The sequence below is a fragment of the Terrapene carolina genome, unplaced genomic scaffold (genome assembly GCF_002925995.2).
Source record: "Terrapene carolina triunguis isolate 2854851 unplaced genomic scaffold, T_m_triunguis-2.0 Scaffold236, whole genome shotgun sequence".
Taxonomy (NCBI): Eukaryota; Metazoa; Chordata; order Testudines; family Emydidae; genus Terrapene; species Terrapene triunguis.
Window position 1 is genome coordinate 849,736 of NW_020664587.1, and position 19,952 is coordinate 869,687.

Sequence of the window (19,952 nt, forward strand, 5' to 3'; positions counted from 1 at the left end):
CTGAGTGTGTGTGGGGGGTGCAGGGCAGAGGGATGGGGCTGTGGGGGTGCAGGGCAGAAGGCTGGGTGTGTGTTGGAGTGTGGGGGGTGCAGGGCAGAGGAATGGTGTGTGTTGGGGTGGGGGGGTGCAGGGCAGAGGGCTGGGGTGCTCGGCTCATGGGGGTGCTCCAAGCCCCCTGCCCTGAGCGGTTCATGGCAGGGGGCTGGAAGGGATATGCCCTGTTCCACCCCCTTCCCCCAGGCTCCATCCCTACCTCTCTCTGCCTCCTCTACGGAGCTGCGTGCACACTGCCGCTCTTCCCCCTCCCCCTCGCTAGGGCCATCAGCTGATTGGCCAGGGACGAAGAGGAGGCGGGGCAGGAAAGCACCACGCTGGGGGAAGAAGCGGGGGAGGAGGGGGGAAGCTTGGCTGCCGCAGAACCAAGCTTCTGCCTCCTGCCCCCGCAGGGGAGAGTAGTGGGCAGGGGGGCTGAGTGGGGCTGGGACCACAGCAGGGAGCTGCGTGCCACTCAAAATCGGCTCGCGTGCTGTGTTTGGCACGTGTGCTGTAGGTTGCCGACCCCTGGGGTACACACTTGACTGGCTGATACAGTTTGGGTCTCAATTCAGGTCAATAACAAGGGTGGGGACATGCATGGAAATATAAAGAGCAGTTGGTAGAAGTTCATGGTTTCCAGGTCAAGGAAGCTTCCCCTACACTAAAGAGTATTGTGTGGGAGCCTCTCTCAAAATACTTAATCATCCTACTTCTGAAGTCTATGTATTCTGTGTATCAATCCAAGCTGCACCAAACAAACATGAAAAACTCCAATACAATATCAATTTTAGTTTCTACCTTTTGTCTTATTTTCTTCATTTCTGAAAAATATTTAACACTCCAATCCCTTCTGTCCCAGAAGAGAATTCAAGGGATCCTTTCCCCATCTCTCTCTGAAAAGAGTCAGAGGCTGCGCAGGACAGACAACTCTTTTCCTCTCTGCTCCCTGCAGTTCTTATAACTTGGTACCCTATTAAGGAAGCAATGGGACATTCCCTTCCTGCAGGAGAATTGCATGAGAGATCAATAATTCTGCACCAACTCTCCCTGCATCTTCTCCAGCTTTGTGATGGCGGGTTGCTTTCTACTCACAACCTCTGCTTATGATGTGGGGGAGGGAGGAGGAAGAGGAGGAGAGGACAGAAAACAAATGGGGTTAGCACTGGTACCTGACACAGCTACCCCCACCCCTCCACAACTCCATATTTTGTGGGCCAAAAAGTTGCTTGATCATTCCCTCCAACCTCTCAATTGACTCTAAGAGCTGCTTCCATGACATTCTTCACCAGATGGTCCATCTTTAGAGGCTGCCCCAGAGCCTCTCCCTCTATTATAAGATCTGGGTGACTTTGAGTGGTCAAACTCAGAATAAAAATAAGTTTTATTTAAAGGTAGATCAACTCTGACCCTGCTCCTCCCCACCCACTTTTTTTTTTTTTTTCCAAAAAACTGAGCTCGGCCTTTTAAAGTTAGTTTCTGATGCTCAGTTTCCCCCATATAAAAAGTTTTGTTAGCAGTCCCATCTAAAATGCACAGCAGGTAGAGAGTGGTGAATGCAAAAGAAATATGAACCTTTTATACAGGCTATCAATCTGGAAGTTCATAAAGCCTATGGTACTTCCCACCAGCAATGAACCTGGAACTCCATTTGGAAATAATCTTTCATTATCACTGGCATTTAAAATTTACTATCAGTTGCTATCATGCTATGAAAGTTAATTTCTGGCACTAATCTTTTACCATACAAATTCTTTATTAAGTGGAAGCTCTTTACCTGTGACTTTACTGAACTCTTCCAATATGTTTTCCTTGGTCTTGTTCTTTGGAATTGATCCAACAAACAGTCTGTTGTTCGCCACAGAAATGCACACTCCAAGATGTTTCCCAGGACGGATTTCATAGTTGTCACACTGGGGAATATTAAGAGATGCCACTAGTATATTTCAGTTTTAACTCCTTAATTCAATATGGATCAAAAAGGATAGACAGCCAAAATAATTAAACTTCACATCTCTATTAGGAATTTTAGATATATAGATATTTCAGATATATAGAGTACAGATTTTATATTGTAATAGAAATCATGCTATATTGGCCAGAATTCGAGATTTCTGAAAAGTTCTGAAAAGCCACATAACAGACAAAACTACATTTTGATAGCATTTCTCTCCACACCACCCTTCATATGCTGCTTTTCTTCTTAGGCCAAAAGAAAAATTTTCCTGCATCTGGAGAGTATCCTGAATATTGTGGCTGCTACCAGAATACACACACAGTTATATTATTACCCTGACGTGAAACAGAATCAAAATCAATTAAATTATGAAACAGTCTTGGGCATGCAAACACAACATAAGGTTGGTTGTTTCTCTCAGCAGTATAACAAAACATGATACAGGTGAGTTGCATCATACGTGCATTTAACTTACGCGAATTCAACTATACGTGCTCGGCAAAAAAAGAAAAACAATAAGATACCTGTAAATAGTGCGGGTGATTCCGCCCAATGAGCGTATGCCCCGGAGTGAGCATGAGATGGGAGACGTGAATCTGCTGTTCCCTCAGTCAGTCTCAGTTCCCGCGTGCCTCTCATATAGTGTGAGCATCTCGCCGCGCTGAGTGTGATTCTAGTGTTTAAAGATACGTATTTTTCGTACAACATGGCCCCTAAACACAAGCCAACTACTTCATCTGGTGCTCAACCGAAGAAACAGCGATCTGTTCCAACACTGGAGGAAAAACTGGCTGTGTTGGACTTAGAAAGACAATATGTCGGTCTCCAATATGTGGCACGTAAATATGGCCACAATGAATCTAGCATCCGTGCCATCAAGATTAGAGAGAGAGAAATTCGTCAAGCCGTGGCATCAAGTGCTCAAATAACTGCTAAGGTGATGAGCCAGGTGCGTGATACGACTTTAGTGAAGACTGAAATGGCTGGAAGACATGAACCGTAAACGTGTGCCTATCGATGGCAACATGTTGCAAGAAAAGGCTCTTAGCCTCTACGCGCTGTTCAAACCTCCTGCCGAAGAGGGACGGCTTTCTGATAAGAAGAAATTCAAAGCCAGCCAAGGTTGGCTTAACAGTTTTAGGAACCACTTCAACCTCAAAAACGTGCAGACTACTGGTGAAGCTGCATCTGCCAATGAAGAGGCAGCAAAAGCCTACCCCAAACAATTAAAGAAAATCATAGAGGAAAGGGGCTATCTTCCGGAACAAGTTTTTAATGCTGACGAGACTGGGCTCTTCTGGAAAAAAATGTCCAACTGCACTTACATTTCGAAATCAGAAAGACAAGACCCTGGCTTCAAAGCAGCTAAAGACCATGTGACTTGTTTTTTGGCAATGCAGCTGGGCATTTAATAATGCCGGGCTTGCTCTACAGGGCTGCAAATCCCCGTGCCCTAAAAGGCAAGAACAAAAAATCTCGTGCCTATGTTCAGACAATCAAATAAAAAGGCTTTGGTGACGGCAAAATTATTTCTGGATTGGTTCCACAAGTGTTTTATTCCGGAGGTCAAGCGGTACCTCGAAGAGAAAGGACTTGACTTTAAAGTGTTGTTGATCATAGACAATGCTCCTGGCAACCCTGTGGCACTCAGGTTTGCACATGACGTTGAAGTCGTCTTTCTCCCCCCCCCCCCCCCCATACCACCTCCATCCTCTCGACCAAGGCGTGATTTGCTGTTTCAAGGCCACGTACACGAGGCTTACGTTCTCATGGATACGTAGCGCTATGGATGCTGATCCCAATCTTAATGTGATGGAGTGTTGGAAGTCCTTCAACATTGCCAATTGCATCACTTATATTAAACAGGCAATGGATGCAATCAAGCCTGAAACAGTCAATGCATGTTGGCAAAACCTATGGAAAGAATGTGTGAATGATTTTAAGGGTTTCCCGACCATTGACAAAAAAGTGAAACGCATTGTTCAGGTGGCAAGGCAGGTGGGTGAAGGCGGCTACGTCAACATCCTTGAGGAAGAAATTGAAGAATTAATTGAGAGCCATAGAGAAACACTGACTAACGAAGAGTTAGAGGAACTGATAAAATCGTCTACAGAAGACGAAGATGATGACAACGAACAGGAAGAGCCAGCAAGTTGGAATCTTCATAAATTTGCTGAAGTGATCCAAGCAGCGAAACACTTGAATGATTTAATTTCTGAATACGATCCCTCTATGGAACGAAGCCTCAAAATCATACATAGTATTACGGACGATTTGAGACCGTATCAAGAAATGTTTGAGCAGCTCAAGAGACAATAGCGACAGTTGCTGATCACCATGTTTTTCAAGGAAAAACAACCAGCTGCAGATGAGCCTATGCAATCAACTTCTCAAGCTGAAACAGAGCCAACCACTTCGTCTACGACTCGCTCGGTCACCCAAGCTCTCCGTCACCTGGATCGACATCAAGCCCTGACGACCCCCTGTAATTACTCCCGTAATTAAAAATACAGTACTGTAAAATTATATTTTGCATATGTACTCGATTATATACTGTATACATTGATACATATTACTGTACCGGGTTGTATACACAAAACCATGTACAGTATACTGTACTTTATGGGCAATTTAAGGGATTTTCAAGGGTAAAATTGACTGTACGCGATTTTCGCCTTACGCGCTGACTTTAGAACCGAACCCCCACGTAAGATGCGACTCCACTGTATTTACAAATCCTTATTTATATTTGGAATTACATTTGGAATTTCCTCATTTTCTTGATTTCACATTTCATCTAAGTAAGTGCCATAGACAAAAGCTTTTCTAGTTAAACTCATTTAACATTTTAAAGCTTTCTAGAAAACGTTTGGTTTGTTTTTTTAGTTGCTATCAGCTAATCCACATTTGTCTCAGTTCTAGTCAAAGCCAGATTACTCTATGGGTGACGGTGGCAACAATATGATGAAACATTTATAAGCAAGAGCACTCTTCCTCTTTTTGCAAATTTCCTCAGTTTATCCAGAATTCCTCTATGACTTTAGGCTGGGATTTTCAGAGGAGCCTAAAAAAGAAACTTAGCAGGCAGAAATCCCATCCAATTTCCTTAAACTGGGATTTTCAAAGCACCTTACCTACTTTCAGATACTAACACCTGCTCAGGAAAACAGATGTTTGATAAAATGCCCTCAAAGTAACCTACTACTTATTTATGAAAAGTTCAAAATAAAGGTTTCTCTCTCTATTCACTAGTATTGTAATTCTTCAAATTGGGGGGGGGGGGAACGGTTACCCACTTTTTGTAACTGTTGTTCTTTGAGGTGTGTTGCTCATGTCCATTCCATTCTAGGTGAGTGCATGCATGCCCACATGCGCTGTTGTCAGAGATTTTTGCCTTAACAGTATCCCTAGGGTTGGCTGTGGCGCCCCCTTGAATGGCATGCCCATGTGCTGGTATATCAAGCGCCACCACCCCACGCCCTCTCAGTTCCTTCTTGCCAACAACTCCAACAGAGGGGTAGGAGGGGAGGTAATGGAATGGACATGAGCAACAACAACAACAACAAAAAAACAGTTACAAAAGGTGGATAAGCATTTTTTCTTCAAGTGCTTGCTCATGTCTATTCCATTCTAGGTGACTCAAGCAGAATCCTCAGATGTAGGCTTGGAGTTTACCTTCTTGCAGTCTGAAGCACTGCTCTGCCAAAGCCAGCATTTTCTTGAGCTTCCTGGGTCAGCGTATTATGCAATATGAACGTGTGGACGGACGACCAGGTCATAGCCTGACAGATTTCCTGGATCGGCACTGCGCCAGGAAGGCTGCCGACAATGCCTGTGTCCTAGTCAAGTGAGCTGTCACAATCGCCGGTGGAGGCACTTTAGCCAACTCACAGCAGTAGCGAATGCAGGCCATGATCCAGGACTAAAATTCTCTGAGCAGACACTGGGCGACCTTTCATTCTGTCTGCCACAAACAACTGTGCTGACTTGTGGAATGGTTTGGTTTTATCTATATAGAATGCCAGTGCTCGCCTGATGTTCAAGGCGTGAAGTCTGCGCTCCTCATCCGACGCATGAGGCTTCGGACAAAAGACTGGTAAGTATATGTCCTGGCCCGTATGAAACTGGGAGATGACCCTTGAGCAGAAACGCCGGGTGTGTGTCATAGTTGGACCTTGTCCTTGAAGACCGTATTGGGCGGATCTGAGGTGAGCGCCCTGATCTCAGATACCCTGCGGGGTGAGATTATAGCGACCAGGAAAGAAACCTTTCAGGAGAACATCAAGGGGGAGGAGGCAGCCAAAGGCTCAAGGGGGGGGAGGGGAGAAGAGGCACGCCCCATGAGCCTGCACAGCACGAGGGTCAAGTCCCAGGGAGGGATGGCGGCGAACAGCAGAGGCTAACAGAGGGAGTTTGCCTGGGATCTGTCCGAGAGGAGGTACGCTAAGTGCTGCATTAGGGGGGCTGTGTTGGTGAGTATCTGAGTGTCTGTTGCTGGGACAGTTCGTCAGTTTGACCGTGTGCTTGATTGCTTGCTTGCTTGTTTGTTTGAAAAGTGTGAATTGGGAGTGCTTTGTTCCAGGTGGGCCTTGAGTGCACCTGACTGGTATATAAGGGCAGTCAGCAGCGAACCAGCTGAGCAGTGAACAGCAGAGGCTGACAGAGGGAGTTCGCCAGGGAGTTCGCCTAGGGAGAGCGCACTGAGGCTTTCATCTGTGGGTTTCTCTGACTAGTTACTGCAACAGCTGAGGAAGCTCTTAAGAGGAAGGTGATATGGAAGGTGAGCAATCAGCTGTTGTAACCTGCACAGGTTGTGCTATGTTTGTCTTTCTTCCACAGGACAGAAGCGACTGTCTGTACAAAGTGCAAGCTGGTCTCCATATTGGAAACGAAGGTTCGAGGTCTGGAGAAACGAGTATCGACTCTGCGTTGCATAAGGGAAAATGAAGATTTCCTGGACAGACGTCAGGAGATGCTTCTATGGCCACAATGTTCTGAAGATCCAGAGCAGGCGCAGCAGGGACAGAAGGATGGTGAAGAAGTTTGGCAGCATGTGACCTCCAGAAGGAGAAAGAGGAGCGTCCATGTACCAGCAATGGAGATACAGGTGAGCAATCGTTTCCATGTTCTCTCTACAGGTACTAATGCGGAGAGGGGACTAGATGACACATCTGAGGGAAGGGAGCAGAAGGAGACTCCACCGATTGGAAGGCAAAAGATGCACTGTCCTAGAGATGAGGGTTCCACAACCACCACTCCCAAGAGGAGGAGGAGGGTGGTGGTGGTCGGGGACTCCCTCCTCAGGAGGACTGAGTCATCTATCTGCCGCCCCGACCGGGAAAACCGAGAGGTCTGCTGCTTGCCAGGAGCTAGGATACACGATGTGATGGAGAGACTGCCAAGACTCATCAAGCCCTCGGATCGCTACCCCTTCCTGCTTCTCCACTTGGGCACCAATGATGCTGCCAAGAATGACCTTGAGCGGATCACTGCAGACTACGTGGCTCTGGGGAGAAGGATAAAGGAGTTTGAGGTGCCAGTGGTGTTCTCCTCCATCCTCCCTGTGCAAGGAAAAAGGCCTGGGTAGAGACTGTTGAATCATGGAAGTCACCGAATGGCTACGCAGGTGGTGTCGGAGAGAAGGCTTTGGATTCTTCGACCATGGGATGGTGTTCCAAGAAGGGGGAGTGCTAGGCAGAGACGGGCTCCACCTAACAAAGAGAGGGAAGAGCATCTTCGCAAGCAGGCTGGCTAACCTAGTGAGGAGGGCTTTAAACTAGGTTCACCAGGGGAAGGAGACCAAAGCCCTGAGGTAAGTGGGGAAATGGGATCCTGGGAGGAAGCAAGAGCAGGAGAGCGCAAGAAGGGAGGACTCCTGTCTCATACTGAGAAAGAGGGACGATCGATGAGTTATCTTAAGTGCCTATACACAAATGCAAGAAGCCTGGGAAACAGGCAGGGAGAACTGGAAGTCCTGGCACAGTCAGGGAACTATGATGCGATTGGAATAACAGACTTGGTGGGATAACTCACATGACTGGAGTACTGTCATGGATGGATATAAACTGTTCAGGAAGGACAGGCAGGGCAGAAAAGGTGGGGGAGTTGCATTGTATGTAAGAGAGGAGTATGACTGCTCAGAGCTCCGGTATGAAACTGCAGAAAAACTTGAGGGTCTCTGGATAAAGTTGAGGAGTGTGAGCAACAAGGGTGATGTCGTGGTCGGAGTCTGCTATAGACCACCAGACCAGGGGGATGAGGTGGACGAGGCTTTCTTCTGGCAACTAGCAGAAGTTGCTAGATCGCAGGCCCTGGTTCTCATGGGAGATTTTAATCACCCTGATATCTGCTGGGAGAGCAATACAGCGGTGCACAGACAATCCAGGAAGTTTTTGGAAAGTGTAGGGGACAATTTCCTGGTGCAAGTGCTGGAGGAACCAACTAGGGGCAGAGCTTTTCTTGACCTGCTACTCACAAACAGGGAAGAATTAGTAGGGGAAGCAAAAGTGGATGGGAACCTGGGAGGCAGTGACCATGAGATGGTCGAGTTCAGGATCCTGACACAAGGAAGAAAGGAGAGCAGCAGAATACGGACCCTGGACTTCAGAAAAGCAGACTTTGACTCCCTCAGGGAACAGATGGGCAGGATCCCCTGGGAGAATAACATGAAGGGCAAAGGGGTCCAGGAGAGCTGGCTGTATTTTAAAGAATCCTTATTGCGGTTGCAGGAACAAACCATCCCGACGTGTAGAAAGAATAGGAAATATGGCAGGCAACCAGCTTGGCTAAACAGTGAAATCCTTGCTGACCTTAAACACAAAAAAGAAGCTTACAAGAAGTTGAAGACTGGACAAATGGCCAAGGAGGAGTATAAAAATATCACTCAGGCATGCAAGAGTGAAATCAGGAAGGCCAAATCACACTTGGAGTTGCAGCTAGCAAGAGATGTTAAGAGTAACAAGAAGGGTTTCTTCAGGTATGTTAGCAACAAGAAGAAAGTCAAGGAAAGTGTGGGCCCCTTACTGAATGAAGGAGGCAACCTAGTGACAGAGGATGTGGAAAAAGCTAATGTACTCAATGCTTTTTTTTGCCTCTGTCTTCACAAACAAGGTCAGCTCCCAGACTGCTGCACTGGGCAGCACAGTATGGGGAGGAGGTGACTAGCCCTCCGTGGAGAAAGAAGTGGTTCGGGACTATTTAGAAAAACTGGATGAGCACAAATCCATGGGGCCGGATGCGCTGCATCCGAGGGTGCTAAAGGAGTTGGCGGATGTGATTCCGAGCCATTGGCCATCATCTTTGAAAACTCATGGCGATCGGGGGAGGTCCCGGATGACTGGAAAAAGGCTAATGTAGTGCCCATCTTTAAAAAAGGGAAGGGGGAGGATCCGGGGAACTACAGGCCAGTCAGCCTCACCTCAGTCCCTGGAAAAATCATGGAGCAGGTCCTCAAGGAATCAATTATGAAGCACTTAGAGGAGTGGAAAGTGATCAGGAACAGTCAGCATGGACTCACCAAGGGGAAGTCATGCCTGACTAACCTAATTGCCTTGTATGATGAGATAACTGGCTCTGTGGATGAGGGGAAAAGCAGTGGATGTGTTTCCTTGACTTTAGCAAAGCTTTTGATACGGTCTCCCACAGTATTCTTGCCGCCAAGTTAAAGAAGTATGGGCTGGATGAATGGACTGTAAGGTGGATAGAAAGCTGGCTAGATCGTCGGGCTCAACGGGTAGTGATCAATGGCTCCATGTCTAGTTGGCAGCCGGTTTCAAGCGGAGTGCCCCAAGGGTCGGTCCTGGGGCCAGTTTTGTTTAATATCTTTATTAATGATCTGGAGGATGGTGTGGACTGCACTCTCAGCAAGTTTGCAGATGACACTAAACTAGGAGGCGTGGTAGATACGCTGGAGGGTAGGGATCAGATACAGAGGGACCTAGACAAATTAGAGGATTGGGCCAAAAAAACCTGATGAGGTTCAACAAGGACAAGTGCAGAGTCCTGCACTTAGGACGGAAGAATCCTATGCACTGCTACAGACTAGGGACCGAATGGCTAGGTAGCAGTGCTGCAGAAAAGGACCTAGGGGGTCACAGTGGACGAGAAGCTGGATATGAGTCAACAGTGTGCTCTTGTTGCCAAGAAGGCTAATGGCATTTTGGGCTGTATAAGTAGGGGCATTGCCAGCAGATCGAGGAATGTGATCGTTCCCCTTTATTCAACATTGGTGAGGCCTCATCTGGAGTAGTGTGTCCAATTTTGGGCCCCACACTACAAGAAGGATGTGGAAATATTGGAAAGAGTCCAGCGGAGGGCAACAAAAATGATTAGGGGTCTGGAGCACATGACTTATGAGGAGAGGCTGAGGGAACTGGGATTGTTTAGTCTCCAGAAGAGAAGAATGAGGGGGGATTTGATAGCTGCTTTCAACTACCTGAGGGGGGGGTTCCAAAGAGGATGGAGCTCGGCTGTTCTCAGTGGTGGCAAATGACAGAACAAGGAGCAATGGTCTCAAGTTGCAGTGGGGGAGGTCTAGGTTGTATATTAGGAAACACTATTTCACTAGGAGGGTGGTGAAGCACTGGAATGCTTTACCTAGGGAGGTGGTGGAATCTCCTTCCTTGGAGGTTTTTAAGGCCCAGCTTGACCAAGCCCTGGCTGGGATGATTTAGTTGGGAATTGGTCCTGCTTTGAGCAGGGGGTTGAACTAGATGACCTCCTGAGGTCCCTTCCAACCCTGATATTCTATGATTCTAAGTGTGGATAGAGGTGCTCCAGGCCCTTTAAAAACCTTGCCTTCATAGGATGGGCAAAGAGACCTGCTCTGGAGTGGAGGATGCAACGCTGAGATGGCTGCCAGGTTGACCTTGATGGAAGATGGGGACTACCCTTTAAGCTTGAGATGCAGCAAGTAGTCCAAGACGTCCTGCAGCTAGGCCTGAAGTTGCTGCTCCAAAGCTCAGCATGCGAACTGCTCTCACTTTGCTAGGTAGGTCACCCTGATTGAGAACTTTCTGCTGCCCAACAAAACCTGCTAGACCCAAGCCAAGCATGCCTGTTCTTCTGAGCTCAGCCATGCAGGAGCCACGCTATCAGGTTCGGATGCAGCAGGTTGCCGTGGTTCTGAAACAGCAAGTCCAGCCGAAGAGGCAGGGAAGAGGAACAACTGCCAAAAGATCCAACAGCATGCTGAACCAGTGCTGATGGGGCCATGCGGGGGCCACGAGGATAACCCTTGCTCTGTCCTGCTTGTCTTTCACCAGGACTCTGTGGATTAACGGCACCGGCAGAAAGGCATACATGAGCACCCCCAACCAAGGGTGGAGGCTGTCCAGACCCTGGATGGAAAAGAACTTGTAGCACTTCCTGTTCTGTCTGGACACAAAACAAGTCCACCTGGGAGTTCCCCACCTTTGGAAGATTATATCGACCACAGGGATGGAGAGACCATTCGTGGTGAGATGAGAAAGTCCTACTGACCTGATCTGCCAGGATGTTCCTGGAGCCGGGTAGGTGGGCCACAACCAGATGGATGGTATACTGCACGCAGAAGTCCCAAAGGCTGAGCACCTCCTGACAAAAGGGTCGAGGATCTGGCACCTCCCTGCCTGCTGATGTAATACATTGTGGCTGTATTGTCTGTCAGGACCTGCACCACTTTGCCTCTCAAGTGGGGCAAGAAAGCCTGGCAGGCCAGACGGAGGACCGCCCTGAGCTCCCTCACATTGATATGGTGGGCTAAGTTGTCCCGCAGCCAGCAGCCCTGTGTGTGAAGTTCACCCAGTTGAGCTCCCCAGCCCAGATCTAATGCGTCAGAGACCAGGGTTAGAGATGGGGACAGAGTTGCAAAGGGGATCCCTTGGAGCACTGACTAGGGAGCCAACCACCAGCGAAGAGACAGTATGACGTGGTTCGGTACTCTGATCATCCGGTGCAGAGCATGTTTGCCTGGGGTATAGCCCGAGGCCAGCCACACTTGGAGAGGCTGTAGATCTAGTCGAGTGTGAGGAACCACGTACATGCAAGCGGCCATGTGACCCATAGGGCGTAGGCAGATGTGGCCCATAGTGAGCGGGTGGTCCCTTAACAGACAAATCAGGGATGACAAGGCCTGAAAGCGTTCTTCCGGAAGGCAGGCACTGGCTCACCTGGAGTTGAGAACTGCTCTGATGAACTCTATGCATTGGACAGGCGTTAACGTGGACTTTTCCAGGTTTATCAACAGGCCCAGGTGGCGGGAGGGGGAATGCATCAGTTCGAGGCTTCTCTGTACCTGTTCTGGAGACCTGACCTTGATGAACCAGTCGTTGAGGTACTGAAACAGATAGATCCCTTGATGTCTGAGGTAAGCCGCCACTGGCACCACACATTTTGTGAACACCCTCAGGGCCAAAGGGTAGCGCTGTGAACTGGAAATGGCGCCCTCCCATCATAAATCGGAGGAAACACCTGTTGCCCGGGAATATAGAAGAGAGGAAATAAGTGTCCTTTAAGTCGAGAGCAGCATACCAGTCTCCTGGATACAGGGAGGGGGATGATGGAGGCCAGGGAAACCATGCGAAACTTCAGTTTCTTGAGAGACTTGTTGATGCAGGCCCAGGATGAGTCTGAGGCCCCCCTTTTGCCTTCGGCATGAGGAAGTACCGGGACTAGAACCCTTTTCCTCTCATGCCCCGAGGAACCTCTTCTACTGCCCCCAGGCACAGAAGGTTCTCGACCTCCTGAAGCAGTAGGTGCTCATGAGAAGGGTCCATGAAGAGGGACGGGGAAGTTGGGGGGGGGGGGGGGGGGGGGGGGGGGGGGGGTGAGAGGAGAGGTGGCCAAAAATTGCAGGGTATAGCCCCGAGATATTACGTCCAGGACCCAGCAATCCGATGTGAGCCGCAACTAGGCTGAACAGTAGGGGAGGAGGCCATTGAAGAAAGGTAACAGCCCCTGCTTTTCCTTTTCATTGGCCAAGGAGACCACTAGTGAGCCGGGGGAGGGTGGGTATAAGCAAAACTCAAAAAAGACACTCAAAACTTTTGGCCAGGAGAAAGTACTTATTTTCGGCCCGTTTTGAGGTGGGAGGGATGGAGGAGAGTGTTTGCCAGATGGCCTTGGCAACGTTGAGGACCTCATCATGCACCACACAAATCAGGGTAGAGGCCGACAGGACACTGAATAAAGCGCCCGCCTGTTCGACCACCTCCTTCACCTCGAGGCCCAAGTTCTCGGCCACCCACCGGAGCAAGGCCTGGTGGTCCTGAAAAATCATCGGGCGTGCTGGCCGTGGAGGGTCTTGCAACTGCCTCGTCCGGGGATGAAGATTATGACTGTCCCACCGGAGGGGGGCCCTGGTCCTCCTCCTCTGTCAGGGAGGGTGGCTTAGGGGTGGGGACCACCTCCCGAGTCTCAGCTTCCGGGTGTGTGTCTGGTTCCAGGCTCAGTGCCATCGGTGCCAGTTGCTCTGAGGGAGCTGCCGATGAAGGGTGGGGACGGATAGCTCAGTGGTTTGAGCATTGGCCCGCTAAACCCAGGGTTGTGAGTTCAATCCTTGAGGGGGCCATTTAGGGATCTGGGGCTAAAATTGGTCCTGCTAGTGAAGGCAGGGGACTGGACTCTATGACCTGTCAAGGTCCCTTCCAGCTCTATGAGATAGGTCATAGCCATGACCGGAACCCCCCATGCGTTCCAACAAGACCACTGCACAGGCCACTGACCCGGCTGCCATTGCCTCTGTGCTGTCAATGCCAGATCAGTAACCCATTCCCGCCTCTGGGGGTCTAGGCAACGGGCTGAAGCAACCCTCTGTTCCGGAGGAACCTCCTTCCGGAGACCACGGAGGGGCTGTAGATGCCCGAGTCTGCCTTGAGACCACCGATAACTGACTGGTGCCCTGCATGGGGGGGCCAGTACCCACACCATGGAGACCTGTGTCAGTGCCAGAGGGGACCGGAGGCGGGAAGGAGAACATTGCCACGGCATCAGCGATCGGCGACGAGGAGATGACCTGCAGGATGGCAATCGGTGCTGGTAGTACAGGGAACGGCACCTTCCTCTTGGCGAACTGCATTGGTGCGAAGGTGACAGAGACCGCGGTGCCAGTGACCAACCGCAAGCATCTGCCAGCCGGGATGGAGGCTCCGGCGTGCGTCAGCGTGGTGGTGGAGAGTGCGCTGTTGTCTCGGGGAATCTGTGGCGCTCCACTACTTCTCACTTGCCCTCTTGGGGAGCCTTCACCGAAGCTTCTGGCACTTGCTGTGCTAGCTGTGTAGGCGGAGGCCTGTGCTCCTTCAATGCCTGGGGAGCATGTGTTGGCGTCGGTGCCAGCAAGGAAGATGGTCCAGTACTGCTCACGGGAATCAGAGGAGGACCTTTTACTGAGCTAACGGCCTCTGCTGGAGAAAGCCGACTGCGGGGCGCCGGGGTGAGTGGATGGCCCAAGGCAGTTCCTTTGCCAGCTGTCCCCTGGCTTTTCTTCACTGACACTGGGGAGCCGTGCTTCTGCGTCCTTTTTCGGTACCAGTGACAGGGAGCGGTGACGGGCGAAGCCCAGTGCCGGTGTACTTTTTACTGATGCTGAGGTGCTTGGTGACTCATGCCGAGGAGGCGCAGATGGACTCCGTAAGGACAGCCCAGAGCCAAATGTCCCACTCTTTTTGCAGACAAGGCCGAAAGTTCTTACAGATACAGCACTTGTCTCAAGTGCTTGGGGGAGGCACATGTCAAAGACAACAGTCACAGACTTATTACAATCTGTGCAGGGCTTGAAACCGGGAGACTGGGGCATGCCCCACCAGGGGCACCCCCTGGACCCTTAACAACAATTAAACTATTAACAGGTACTTAATACTAACTACTAAGGATAACTATATACAAGGCCTCAGGGCACAAAGTCCAAGGGAGAAAAACCGCTAGTCCTTGTCAAGCATGGAAAGGTGCTCTGACTGACCACCACGGGCGGTAAGAAGGAACTGAGAGGGCGTAGGGCCAGCGGTGCCTGAAATACCAGCGCATGAGTGCAGCACACAAGGGGGCGCCACAGCCAACCTTACAGATACTGCTAAGGCAAAAATCTAACGACTGCGCACATGGGCATGCGCACACCTAGAATGGAATTGTAATGTGCAAGCACTCAAAGAACAGTTTATTGAAGAGACAGATTAATATTTGATCCAAATTCATTTGAAAATTTGGTTTCAATACAAATAGAGTGATTCATAATACAATATGTAATAGAAACTTATTAGAAGTTTAAGTGAACTCTGCTTTTCAACAGAATCTGCTTTTCAACAGCGTGTTGGTTTTTTGTTTTTTTTTAATTCAAGCCTGATCCCACTCCCACTGAAGTCATTAAAAATTTCATCACTGATGTTAATGAAAGCAGAATCATACCCTATGATTGAAGCCTACAGAAGTCAACATTGTCCCATACTATTTGAAGCTTAATGATCTTAATTCAATCTGAATGGAAACTCAAATCTTTGCTAAAAATAGTTACTACCAAGTTCGAAAACTGATTTTTTCCAATATCTTCCAGAAAGGACATTTTATTTCTCAAAAGCAGGTTTCATGGTTGAATTTATACTTGGCAAAGAGGTGAAACACTAATACGGGCAGTCCTCAGACTTACGACACAATTTTCAGGAATCACTTGTATTGCAAGCCAAGATGCCGTAACTCGGAACCGCAATCCACTCCATTGCGGGACCGAGCTTTGTAAAGTCAAAAATCAATTGTCAAAAGTTGAATCAGGGTGTCAATTCATAAGCGACGTACGTACTGTTTGTCATAAGTTGAACACTGTAAAGTCAAGGACTGCCTGTACAAACATTGTGGGTTTGAAAATTCTGGATAGGACACACTTTTGAAATTTATATACACACAGAATGCACATGTGATAAATTGCAGGTAATTGTGATAAATCATTCACCAGTGACCCATCACCTGCCCACTAAGCCACATCTGAGAGTTATTTTAACATTTCCATATCTTGAGCAGCTTCAGAGAGAACTTTGTGGAGTTTCTTAAACTAACCTGCCCAAGGAATGTTTTCTCCTGCTTCAAATTACTGTCTCAAGGCCCAGCACAAGAAACAGGAGTGGGCCAGCAATGGTTTTTAGAAGTGTTAACTTCAAAGCTGGACTTTTCATGGCCCCTCAGGGCTATGAATTTCAGCTCCATATTATAGGAAAAGATGAATTATGCATGTCCTGCTGGGAATTTGAGTCCTGGAAGAGCCCAAGATAACAATCTTATACAAGTATCAGAGGGGTAGCCGTGTTAGTCTGGATCTGCAAAAGCAGCAAAGAGTCCTGTGTCACCTTATAGACTAACAGACGTATTGGAGCATGAGCTTTCGTGGGTGAATACTCAATACGTTTGTAAATCTTATACGGTGATATGTTTGTTCAAATTCTTAGATTATGACTGCTGAGTTCTTTTCAGTGAGGCTAATAAGCTGCCAGTGTTTGCTTGAAACCTCACCCTGATAACAGGCGTTGGTCCTATTGGGAAAGGGTTAAGTGGGTTTTGATGAAGCTGGAGAGAGGCTATATAGCAGTAATATTCAACTTTTTCAGCCTGAGGGCCAATCACTTTTTTTTTTTCACTAACAGGTAGTGAAAGTCACTGCTCACAGATGTAACCTAGTAACTAATACTTTATTTTTCCTACAACTCTTATATCGTGATACAATTTAGAGGTCCAAGCAGGCTGAAGCCTCATTGTACCAGGACTGTCCCTAGATGCGGAGCCCCAAACCAAAGATATAACAGGCGGACGAAAAAGCATGTTTGTATCTGTACATAAGGTGTTGGGGCTGCAGTACGTTTTAGCACAGACTGGAGGTGTGCACAATTTGTAACTGATCATTAGCAGTAATCACAAATCACCAATCACATAGCCACTGTCACATGGCAATTCACTGCATGAACTATAGCAGAGCTGAGCTTTGAGGAGGGATTTTAAAAAAGTATGTTAAACTTGGTGGAGTAATACTATTAACCTGCTGTGTCCAGAATGAGTTAACTCACCAGTTTGACTGCTTCTTGTGCTGAGTCTTTGCCACAGAAGGTAATAAAAGCATAACCTCTGTTCTGACCAGACAGAGGATCCATCATGAGGCGCAGATCCCAAATTGGACCAGCCTTCTCAAAGAGTGGCACCAATTCATCCTCATACAAGTCTCTGGGAATCTTGCCAACAAAAACCTGTAGAGAAAACAAAACCTCCTTAGAAGCCTTTACAGATTCTGACTTGAAATTGGCATTTTAAATGAAGTTCTCTGGGAACAAAAACTGCATGATATATGAACTATAGAAGAAACCCCTACTTATGGCTGTAATACTATCTATCCATTATAGACTCATTTCACAATTAGGATAAGTCTACACTTAAACTGCTACGCCGGCACAGCTGCAGCTCTAGTGAGTGGCTAAACTGAAGCACTACAGCAACGGGAGCGGTTCTCCTGTCCCAGTAGTTAATCCGCCTCCCCTAGAGACAGTAGCTAGGTTGATGGAAGAATTTCTTCCATCGACCTAGCACTATCTACGCTGGGGGACAGGTCAGCTTAACTACGGCAATCAGGGGCATGGATTTTTTACACCAATGAAAGAGGTAGCTGGGTCACCTTAACTTTTTAGAGTGAACCTAGCCTTAAGTTTTCCAAGCCATTCACTGTTGGTACAAAGATATTCCATTTTTGGTCTGTCTGGCTTTGCCATTCATAAGTAACATGACCATTCCAAACCTAAAACGTATCACATAAAACAGACAGATTTAAATATGTACTTAACAAGGAAGAACAGAAAACACTACAGGTTTAACATATAAACACAACTGAGGTGATATAGCTATTCACATCTGAACTTCTCCATTTCCTGAGTCTAAACCAGGGGTGGCCCACATGTGGCTCTTCAGAAGTTAATATGCAGCTCCTTGTATAGGAACCGACTTTGGGGCTGGAGATACAGGTGCCAACTTTCCAATGTGCTGGGCGGTGCTCCCTGCTCAACCCCTGGCTCTGCCACAGGCCCTGCCCACACTCCACCCCTTCCCGCCCCCTCCCCTGAGCCTGCCTGCCGTGCCCTCGCTCCTCACCCCCCAGAGTTTCAAAAATTGGTCGGATTTCCCAAAGTCACTGTTGGACGCAGATCAAAACAGAAATTCATTCCTCACAGGTGAATGTTATTGAGAGCTCTGAGCATCCAAACAAGTATTATTATAAAAACTGTTTTGAAGATACACACAATGTATGCCTAAGCGGAGAAGTATCGAGATTTTACCACCAATTTACAGACACTTGTCCACCCAAGTTCTTTTTCAAACAATGGATTTTTTAAAAAAATAATGCAGTTTTCTAAGAAAGCAAAGTAGCAGGTCTTGAATTTTTTTTAAAACTGCTTTAAAAAAAGTACAAGGGTTTAGGAGCAGACTCAAAAACACCAAATATTCTAGTCACAGGCATACCCACCCTCACATATTCTCACAGCATTTATCTAGACCAAGATTAAAAAAAGACATCCTGCATCACATTAAGTCTAAGTGTGGACAACCTGCTGTTAGCGAAGGCCTTTAAACACATACTAAGTATGTGACTTTTGTCAGTCAGAATGAGCTAGCTAATGTTATACTTTTAGCCTAGGGTATGTCTACACAACAGCAGGGAGGTGTGATTCCCAGCACAGGTAGACATGTGCACTAGCTCTGCTTGAGCTACCATGCTGAATATAGCAGCATGGCTGCAGTGACCATACCACTATATTTAGCACTCTAGATCAGTGTTTCTAAATGCAGCCACCAGGAACTTCCCTCCGGAGACACAAATGCTGGAGGTGCAGGCAGCTGGTGAATTCCCCACTTTCCCGGGGTAGGGGAGGCAGGCTTCGGCCATGGGGTTTCGGGCTCCATCCACACAGTGGCAGTCTCTGGTTCCGGGCTCCAGCCCCAGGCTCACCACCCCTGCCATCGTCCCTGGGCTCCACTGCCTCCCTGCCCACCTCCCCATCCAGGGCTTAATTTGTCCCAGGGTTTGCCGACGCTGAGTAAGTGTGAAAAGTGATATTAACAAACATACAAATATCACTTTTCACAGCAGAAGACTTATCAGCTTGCAAGTCTTAGGGGAAAAAAGTGAAACCAAAAAAAGCAGGAGGAAAAAAAAACAAACAACAAAAAGACAAGACCATGCAAAGCACCTTATTTGTGTGTTTCTATTCTGTTTCAGTCCAGTAAAGAATAGAGACAACTGCAAATTATTTCTATTACTGAGTGAAAAAACCCTACATAAATTACAATTATTTGTACATGTGCATATTTATTTGTTTTTCCTAAAGTGAATTAAGTATTTTAGGAAAAATTGTCAGCGCAGCCACCAGCAAGAGTTGGTGGCTGCACTCTGAAGCCACCAAAAAATTTGCTGTGAAAACCCCTGCTCTTGATCAAGCAGAGCTATATGTGCATATCTACCTGAGCTAGCAATCCCACCTCCTAGCTGATGGCTAGACATATGCTAGGATAAGAAGTGTGAATAACTAACAAGACTGTGAAATGGACTAGACAGTGAAAGAAGAGAAAGGTTTCCTCTAATCTACTTCAGCTTTAGGGATCATAGGGGATTCTTTTAACAGAAGGTAGATTCAAATAGGTGTGATTTTCAACTTGACCATTTCCCTTTAACAAAACCCAAGGCAACAATTATTTGCCTAATATTCTCAAACAAGAAGGAGTCCAAGAATGATTAGAATACTCTTCAGCCATGGAGAATAACAAAACTTTTTACCACCATGTATTAGAGATAAGCAGTATTCAAATCACACTATTAAGCAAAGACCCTAATCAGCTGTGGCACTAGCCACATCATCAGTACCTATGAGAATATGTTAAAAGAGCATAGAGGTTAACTAAATTAATTTGAGAAAGGATTTTCCCCCAACATGCATGCCCAGCCTACTAAACCCCAGTTTCTACACCCTTT

At 47.6% G+C, this 19,952-nt stretch overlaps 1 protein-coding gene across 2 annotated transcripts in view; it reads right to left on the bottom strand.

The window, feature by feature from the left end:
- HNRNPR (heterogeneous nuclear ribonucleoprotein R) overlaps nt 1-19,952 on the bottom strand; it is a 59,426-nt gene that overhangs the window by 17,599 nt on the left and 21,875 nt on the right. For both annotated transcript variants that reach the window (XM_024199594.1, XM_024199593.2), the window contains exons 6-7: nt 17,008-17,184; nt 1,811-1,946 (exon numbers count right to left, since the gene is read on the bottom strand). In XM_024199594.1, coding sequence (XP_024055362.1) covers nt 1,811-1,946; nt 17,008-17,184 — 313 coding nt within the window. The remainder of the gene's footprint in view (nt 1-1,810; nt 1,947-17,007; nt 17,185-19,952) is intronic.